General features: G+C 26.8%; 1 protein-coding gene across 1 annotated transcript in view; it reads right to left on the reverse strand.

Annotated features, from left to right (window-relative positions):
• Positions 1-5,897: 5,897 nt before the first annotated feature.
• The window catches only part of LOC140858750 (uncharacterized), a 16,710-nt gene continuing 11,975 nt past the window's right edge, over positions 5,898-10,632 (reverse strand). Inside the window, exons 2-5 of the mRNA XM_073260053.1 lie at positions 7,854-8,224; positions 7,553-7,671; positions 6,836-7,122; positions 5,898-5,987 (exon numbers count right to left, since the gene is read on the reverse strand). Coding sequence (XP_073116154.1) covers positions 5,898-5,987; positions 6,836-7,122; positions 7,553-7,671; positions 7,854-8,224 — 867 coding nt within the window. The remainder of the gene's footprint in view (positions 5,988-6,835; positions 7,123-7,552; positions 7,672-7,853; positions 8,225-10,632) is intronic.

The following is a 10,632-nucleotide window of genomic DNA, read 5'->3' on the forward strand; positions in this document are numbered from 1 at the left end:
TCTCACTCTTCATTTTTTTTTTCACTCTCCTTCTTTCTTGTCGTAGCCGTGGGTTGGGTTATGGTCACTGGAAAATTTTGGATAGATAAAAATATTAAGAACTTTTTTTTTATTATTTAATTTGATTTCAATTAAAGATTAATAGATAGATATTAGAATTTTTAGTTTATACTTGATTTTGGTTGGAAATCAAGTATTAGATGGAATGAGTAATGAAATAAAGAGAAGTAGAAATTAAAAAGAATAGTAACAAGAAAATTTGAAAACAATGAGTTCTTTATGTTTGAGGTCGAATTGAATCTGTTTAGGATTAATTCATAAATTTTATTTTCAGATTGACTATGTAATTTAACTTAAAATTTTAATCGAAGAATGTTGACATATGAGCCGACTTAAAAATAAAATTTGAAAATTTTTAGATAAATCTAGGTTGGATAAATAATTAGTGAAAATGGACTGCTATGAAAGGAGAGAAAGATGAAAGAAAGGTTATAGCATCCTCTTTTCTCTTTCTTTTTATTTTTCAAAGTAGAGATATTCTGGAAATTAATGAGACCTAAAAAGGTTGAAAATATTATTAGAAAGTAATCTAAAATAGTGTTATGGGTTGTTAACTTAGTCGTAGTTGTGAATTACTAGGTTTCAATAAACTATGATAAAGTGAGTAGTTGTTTGGCTGTCGGTACCTTGAGGTAAGTGACAATTATATTTTATAATTAATTAATTTGAATTAAGTGGATATCATTTTTTGATACAATTCGAATTATTTTAAGTATCTTTATCATGTTGTCATGATCGACCTGAATCAAATGAGCATTATCATATTTAGTTAAAATAATACCAATTATTATAAAGACATTCAAATCTGATTATACATGACATTGTTATATATATCTCTATGGCACGATACAAATTATGATAAGTGACATTTATATTTTATCATGATCCATCTGAATCAAGTGACAATTATTCTATCCATTTGAAATGATACCGACTATTGTATATGCAACCATATCCGATTGTGCATGAAATTACTGTGTATCATCTTCTTGACATGATGTGAATTACTTGATTAATTTTTGATTTAATTATTATTAAAATATATATACTATGATACATTGATTAGTGAATTGAATCTTATGAGTTGAATTGGATGACTTTAATTATATGTTATGATTGGATCAGACTTGATAAATTATGATTATAGCCTGTTGGAATACATGTATCATAGTTGTATCAAATTATATTGAAGCCATATAAAAGACTTATCGAAAAAAAGATATTTTTGATTTATATATAGTTATTGATATATGTATCATCTCTCTCAGCCTATTGTATATGATGTTCGGACTTGAAAAGCCCACTATGGGGCATAAGTGTGAACTTGAAAGCCCACCACGGGGCATAAGCATGAACTTGAGATGCCCACCATGAGGCGTAAGCATGGATCCTTTTGAGATCCTTTGCTATAGGGGGGTATCGTGGCACTACAATATGGGCTGAAAGTGAAAAGAAGTGGATACCCATGCTTAAATATAGTATTATGAAACTGAATATATATATATATATATATATATATATATATATATATATATATATATATTAGATTTTTGTACTATTTACTGATTTTCATATTATAGTAAAGCTGACGTAAGACTGTATCTTGGATATCTTTAATTTCATAATTTTGATCTTGATTAGATTAATATTGTATTCCTATGATGTATTTAAATTACATATCATTATGATTTAGATCTATTTTATAGATGTACCTGTTACTTATTGAGTGGTGAAGCTCATAAACTTTCACTTATGGTTTTCAGATTCAGAAATCATTTTTGAAGATCAGACATTGGCGTTTTGGGAGTTATGTATAGAGACGAGGTCGGTCTATAAAAGATGTTTATTTTGGGATAGATGTGCCTAGTGATATTGTATAAAAATGATATGAATTATTGTAAAGTTAAAATCAAAATTGAGATAAAAAATGATTAATTATTCTATTATTACCACTGCCTGGAGTATGCTATTTTGCATATTATATTGAGTTTTATTAGGTTAGAAGCCTTGCATGCCTATAGGGTGAGTACTCTATAAGTATGCGATGGCCGGTCACATCCTCTGAATTTTATTTTAATTTCTATTGTAGGTCGGGAGCGTGACAGTTAAAGTGGTATCAGAGCATAAATTTAGTTTATAAGAATGTATTAGAATCAAGGTATGTGTTGAGTGTAAGTAGGGTAGTTATTAGACAATAAAATGTAAAAAATTATCTTTATTATTCTAGGCATAGTTATTGATCATACATTTTGATCTATTTGGAATTTTGAAATAAATTCTTGATGATGTTTTAGTGATAAATTATAAATAGTATCAATATTTTTTATGAATGTTGGCAGGATAATGGTAATGATTGCGACATTATGAAGTCTTTTTGTGATCAGAGTGGCGCAGCAGAAGTATGGTGGGCCTATAACCCACATGCTTGGTATGGTTTGAAAAAGACTAAGGTAGTATCTATGTATTTAAAAGATTGGTAGTTGATTAAGATTTTTAATGAACATAGAAATAAATTTAAGATTTGGAATGAATAAGCAATGATATAATAAATTTAAATTAAAATTCTACTAATTATATAATTTCTTGGAATTATTTTTGAAGGAGTTAAGTGTATGTTGATTACAATAATGCTATGAAAAGAAAGGAAATGATTTTAGCAAAGGTTTCAATATATCGTGTAGAAGGATATACGAAATCCAGTGAAATAAATGTTGATATAGATTATTAAAGAAAAAGGAAGAAAGAACTAATAGGTTCTAGAAAGTTCGATATTAGAAGGAATGTTGAAATTAGAATTTAGATAGTTAAGAGTGAAGGACTATATTGGTATAAACATTAAGATGATTCTGATGATCTAAGCTAATACACTGAAATGTTTACCAATACCCTAATTATAAAACACTAGCTTAGAACCCCATGCAATGCACAGCATGTATTTATTTCTTCAAATAATATTTTTATAAATTAAAAATCCAACATAATATAAAAGACATCATAGATGATATCAAATATTCTAAATAAAAATATAAACTTAATATATTTAAATAATATAATAAATAAAAAATAATATAATCATTTTTATCTTTTGTTAACAGAGAAATTATTTTTTGAATCAATATTTGCAGCATTAATTGTTCCGAAATCCTCATCATCAAGCAGAGCATGATCACCTATTTGCATCCCACGTACATCTCTTTTCTTCATAATCATATCAATAACAAAAATTTCATCCTCATCTACTTCAATCTGCAAAAAAAATTTTAGTTATCAATTATTAGAATAAAATATATAAATATAATCATCCATATATAAAAGAATAAAAATACATCACTCACAATAGATTTTTTTGATTTCTTTGGTCTTCTGATTCGTTGAATACATCATTCGAAACTATTTTAAGCACAGTATAGCTTATTCCTCCTTATTTGAGATTATATTCATCAATTTTAATTTGAAAAATATTACTTTTTTCTATAACTTTTTTTATTTCTAAAAGAATAGTAGAATCATCATCTTTCTACATGAAGAGAAATACACGACTCAATATCATCAAGTAATTTATTGGATGAATAAAATATGAGATATATACTGCATGTACTTTATCCATGCATAATTTTTTAGTTGATTTGCCTATTAACCATTAAGCAACTTTATCAAAAAGGACAAACGATGCAAATTCAGTATAATCCTCCATATGAAATTGTAGTCGGTATCTAAAGAACAGAAAAGATAGAACCAAATTAAAATTTATTATAACTAACAAATGAAAAATTATAATGGACATGAACAAGAGATGTGATATTAAAATATCTAATATATAAATTTTTTATTTTTTTATGATCTAAAGTATACATTTATTTTTTATCAATAAATTCTAAATATCAAATACGAAATAAACTTTGGCATTGGATATTTAGGCTCTATATTGCATCGATCACACCAGAATTCAATATCAGTGCATCTTACTTTTTTCTGACAAACTTGGCATGCTGTATAGCACCATCCATATCTTGTTTCGATATCATTAATTAGAGCCTCACAATTAAAGATAGTTTTCTATAAATCAAATAGTTTAATATTAATTATGATTATATATCTTCAAATATAAATATTAAATTTAAAAAATTTACATGATATATAAATGAAGTTTTAGTATTACACAATATCAATCACCTATCTATGACAATCCCACTCGATAGATTTTGTCTCTTGAATTTTCATCATTTTAATAGATAATGGATCAGCAGAAGAAGTTTGTGATTGGCTTTGGAATATAATCTCTTGAACATCATTTATATATGATAAATCTTTACTGAAAAAATTATCAAATTTAGTTAGTAGTTTATCATATATAAAATAATTTAACAGTAAGATAACGAATAAGTAAACAATATCTATGATTAAAACTTTCCACTTCAGGTATATCTAAGTTGATATAAATTTTTATTACACTGGTAGAGAAAAGATAATGCTCACCTATAATAAAAATATCTCATTAAGAATAAAATTTTAATATAAAAAAATTAAAAATATTTATTAAATATTTTAAAATATTTTAATCATTGTTGATGTTATAATTAGAATTGGATGAGTGGAATTCTGTAAAATTTTAGCTTCATCTATGTAGTCAGTAGTATTATCCTAGAGAGTTACCTTTATCTTCAGTCCACTACAATAACATCAGATTGAATTAGAAAGATAAATAATATATTTCTATATAAATTATATAGTACATATTAAGCAAAATGTATACTTAAGCATCAATAGCTCCAAATTTTTTCTTTTAACATTAGAGTTCTGAGCATGAACATTATCCAAAGGTCTAACGGTAACTAATTTTTTAATAACATCTGCAAAATACAGACATAGAAAGTATTTATTAGTTTAATAAAATAATCAAAAGATTAAATAAGATACATGTGTAATTTTTGTTCTTACCACTAAGATAGATATGATGATCAACTCGATTCACCATTTCATCACAATTTATGAAATAGAATTTATGCAGAGGTGGACATATATCATCTTCTAATATTTTTTTTTTATTTCATGGTCAGCAGAAAAAAAATCTTCTTATCGTTCTTTATTGGACGATATATTCCATCAGTGTGTATAACTTTGAGATTAGTAATCATATATATATGACCTTCTTCAATAAGCATATAAAATTTCTATACAATATTTTTTCTGATTATAGCATGCATATGGTTACCCTAACAAACCAACAAATCAAAAAATAAAGTATTAATAATTATTACAAGAAAAATATTAATGAATGTAAGAGTGAAAAATATTTGAAAATAGGAAGAAAGGTACCTCTTCGTCAATAATGAGCATGTCCAAACTTATAAGATCATTATTCTTTATGTTAATTAAATCTCATATTCTGTCAATTCTAATTTTTATCTTTCAGTTGTCTCTCTCATTTATTAAATCATTTAATAAATTACACTGCATCTTGTAGTTGATCAAAAACCTATAATAAATATATATTAATATCCATAAAATAATTAAAATAAATATGAAATCAAGATAAAAATATTAACATGTAATTACAAACCTTGTATATTAAGAGGAGCAGGTAGATTTAAAAAAATCTCTTTATAAATAATATTCTTTGTTAAATGATAATCATTAGAATGCTCACCATTATTTATCAATACCTTTAAACCATCTTTGCTGGTTATTCTAGATAGTGCAATGTATAGCTGTCCATGAGTAAATACAGGCCTTGATAAATATATTCCAACTTATTTTAGTGATTGCCCTTGACTCTTATTAATAGTCATGGTGAAATATACAGAAAGAGGAAACTGCCTTCGCTTCAATACGAAAGACTATTTAGATTCAGCTGGAGATAAGACCACTCTCGGAATAAACACACAATCACCAACGTTGCTTTCACTGATAACTTCAGCTTCTATAATCTTAGAAAATAATCTTATAATTACAAATCTAGTATCATTACAAAGATCCGCATTTTGATTCAAATTTTTTAGTAATACATTGATATCCCTATCTTGAATTTTAACTCATGATTTGAAAATCTAAAAAATTTTAGAGAATTAAAAAACTTGATAGAATATAAGAGATCTTCTTCTGCACAGTTAGATGATGTCTTGTAAATTGAATTAGTACTTAATTAAACAACTTCTTCTACAGATATTAAAGAAAGTATTCTCTCATTTAGTACATCAACAATTTCATTTGTAGGTGTAAGAATAGCTCTCTCATTTAAATACTCTCTATCAAGTAATTTTGAACTCTAATCAGAATAAATACTCTATATTATATCATTATGTGCATTATTCCATGGTATGATGATAAAATTCGATGGAAATACAATCAAGTAGTCCCCATCTCCATCACCAATATCACCATTGCTAATTTTCAGTATCCAATTACTGAACTGAAAAATATCTTGAGCATTTGTGATAGAATTTTCACCGTTCACCAATCTCATATTAGTTTGTAATTTAAATACATGACAATGATTCCATAAATACGATCTATTAATGAAAGTTTGAACAATATCTTCTCTTCAATCTTTAGGAACAAAAGACAAAATCTATCTAAAATCTCTACCAAGAAGTACTACCTTTCCTCCAAAAGGTTTATATATATGCTCAGGATCAACGTGCCATAAAATATCTCTTAAACTTCTATCCACAGCTTCGAAACAATAACTGTGAGCCATTGGAGCTTCATCTCAGATAATAATTTTTGCACTTATGATTAATTCTATGATATGACTATTGAATTTAATCTTACAAACTGAATTCTTGTTGATAACTATCAGAATACGAAATTTTGAATGTGCAGTTCTCCCGTCAGGTAGAAGTAAAGTAGCAATGCTTGAAGATGCAACAGCTAATGCAATTTTTCCTTCAGCTCTAACTGCAGCTAGAGTAGTCTTATAAACATAAATTTTTTCAGTGCCACCATGTCCATAAATAAAAAACAAACCATCACTATTAGTCGAGATTGCTCCTATAATAGTTTTATAGACAACCAGCTGTTCAGTATTAAGATCAGTAAATAATTTTTTATATTCTTCTATAACTTCTTCAATATTATAAGATAATTCTTCTTGAATTAAATGATTTTATCTCTGATCAAGAAGACTTACATCTGACAAAGATAATTGAGAAAAGTCTTTCAAAGACCTACCATATTTAATTAATAGCTGTTCAATTTCATGAAGAGCATAATTTTTTATCTATGATTCTGACAATTACAATCGATCAAATTAGAGAACTTGTCTCTGCTTATATACAATATCCTTAGAAACTAATTTCTAATTATTCTTTCAAAATTGTAGTGGATCTGATACCTGATAATATAAAAGTATTGTAACAAATAGAACTCTCATTTATAGATCTGTTGCCCAACAACTAGCTTCCGTCAAACATTCATTCCATTCCTCATCTGAATCTAACAAACCAAGAGCATGACATGCATCCTTAAACTTTGGATATGTGATACTATTTACAGTACGAATACTTATAAGATGTAGGCTCTTTTATAATGTTCAATAGCATTCGTAGATAAAATCTCTCACCACTTGCAGGATGTGCATAATATATTCTTCCAATACATCTTTCAGATAATCTTCGTTTTCATTCCTTCACATTACTATGCCATACCCAATGAATTGAAAATTTGATATAAGTTAGTGTCCGAGCATCCTCATATTTTGATTCATCTTCATCCACTCTGTGAACATGGTATTTTCAATTTGAAGCTGATTTATTACGTTAAGTAAATTAGTAGAGTCATGAAAAATAATGGACTGTTGATCAGAAAGATGAAAACTAAGTCTCTCAACATCGAGCTTATAATAATTAATATCAAAATCAAATATTCTCCAATATGCTTCTGAAGCTGAAATGTAGCGGCAATCTAAAAATTGCTTAATCTCATCCACAACTGGTTTATGATCATCATTGTTCATATTAGAATCATCCATTATTTTTTCTAAGATTATAGTTGCTCGATCTGAGCCTTTATTGACGTACTTGAATAGATATTTAATTGATCGAGAACGATTATACCATTCAATATTAATATGAGCTTGATATTTTATCAATAACTCGACATTATAAGGAACGACATAACGATTATCAAATAATATTCTATTTTTTTTGACTACTCTACTGTCATTCTTTCATCGATATACTGAAAAACCATCACTATCAACCATAGTTGTTTCATTAAACTTCTTTGAAAAATATTTTGTGTATTTGTTATTCATTATGTAAGGAGAAAAAGGATTAATAACCCTACAAGGGCTATGAATCATAAACTGCTGGACAGCTTCAAAAGCAATTGGATCATTCTTATCATAAAGAATTTATGCACTGATGATACGATCTATATCCATAACAGAAGGATATTTATCATTATCATAAAGGAACAGAAGAATATGAGTATGTGGAAGCCCCCTCTTTTGAAACTCAATGAAATATATAACTATATAAATGAACATAAATAAAATCATACTTATAAAATTAAAGAATTAATAATATAATAACAAAAATATAATAAAATATTGATAGAAAATAGAAGATAATATAAATTTGCTACAACTCTCCCAAATATTTTTTTATACTTCAGATCATGAAAAAGTCTATCTAATTTTATTTTGAAGATCCATGAAATAATATCAGGACATTCAGAAGGCTATTAGCCTGGTATATTTTTTAAAAAATAATAATCTCAGGCCATTTAGGATTGTAAGTAAATGTGATAAACAGATCAGGATAACCTATCCATCGATAAATTATCATAGCATCTTGATAATTCTGCATAAAATATATAAGACCACCAGTAAATGAGGAGGGTAATATAATATCTTTACCAACTGATGAAGCTCTAGTATCACCTCTAAGAATAGCATCTTTCAACCCATAGTATAATTCTGATCATAGCTGAGGTTAGTTCTTTCTGACCTAACAAAGATGGCTCTGTTAAACACAAGTATAGCAATCAACAATATATTGCTAAAATAGTCTGCCTCTTTGTAATAATGTATGACCTTCAGATGTTCGATAATGCAATCGATAAGAATAAAATTCTCTTATACTCATATTTTGATAATTTTGTTGTTGTTTTCCAACAACACTTCTTCTTACAATTCCAGTATGAAAACTGTCCTCACCATATGAAAAAAGTAATGGATATTGCATTGCCATAAAATTGGGATGTAGTTTAGTGATACGATATAAATTATTAATTTGATATTCAATAATAATATCATGGTCAGAAGAATGCATATTAAAATCACCAACAATTAGCGCAGCAACCTCAGAACACGAAGGACTATTATATTATCTTGTATTCATATTTCTATCACTCAAAAGTCGAAGTCTGATCTTAGCAATATCAGATTCTTGAAATCTATCACGTAGCATTCAAAAAGCTCGGACTCAAGGATTACAGCTGTCCAACATTTGCATCAAATCTTTGACGATATCAAGATCCAGAGAATTTAATACACTATTCATACTTAAACAACTAACTCTGTTAGAAATCTCATTATCAGTATCATAAATGTATAATTAAGCAAATTTAGGTTTGTTGCCCTCAATAGGTAATAATGACCCAATTTTATGATGGTTTTGACCATTCAGATGGAAAATATAAGGGCTTAAACTATAATTAACAGAGTTATCAATATTTCCTCCTATCAAAGTAAAGAAAAAAATAGAATTATATATTCTTATATTTTTTCGAAATCTTGCTAACTTTCGGCCATCATCATAAGCAAGTAGTTCATCGAGTACCTGAGGTGTATTTTTGAAAAGTGATAGCTTCACTCTACCATCAAAATAGTATAGAGAGAATTTAGGATTTGAAATTTTTTTTTTGATTTCACTATTCTCTCTTCATACCACATAATAGTATCACATTGTTCACATACACAATTAGACCGACTGCAATCTCAAGATTGAGTAAATCTTCCTAAAAAGTAATATATGTAAGATTTAACTTAGAAAAATTATAACTTAAAAAAATTAAATATAATTATTGGAATATAATAATAATAATAATAATAATAATAATAATAATAATAAAATGATACTAACTTCCAACCAAAGGATTAAGTGCAGGTGTTGGTCTTAGGTCAGAAGTTCCAGCTAAATCTTTAGGACCACAAAATCTCTGCCTTATATTTTTTTAGATAAAATTTATAGTTAAAAAAAATAATATCCATAATAATATTATAATTCTCAAATCTTTGATATGTTAGAAAATATGTCTTGATAAAATATTACCTATATCAATAAAAATTTTCGATTATATTCTAGTAATATCAAGATCTCTATTTTTTTTCTTTAACAATATTAGCCATCTTCTAAGTCTTGCATATCGAGATGAATCTATAACCACTATGAAAATAACAAAAATATTTGTTATATCTAAATCACTGAACTTATAATTTTTAATCTCAGTTAGAAAATATGTCTCGATAAAGTATTACCTATATCAGTAGAAGTTTACGATGGTGTTTTAATAATATTAAGATTTTTATTTTTTTTCTTTGATAATATTAATGGTTTTCTAAGTCTT

Source organism: Elaeis guineensis, chromosome 6, assembly GCF_000442705.2.
Source record: "Elaeis guineensis isolate ETL-2024a chromosome 6, EG11, whole genome shotgun sequence".
In the NCBI taxonomy this organism is placed as follows: Eukaryota; Viridiplantae; Streptophyta; class Magnoliopsida; order Arecales; family Arecaceae; genus Elaeis; species Elaeis guineensis.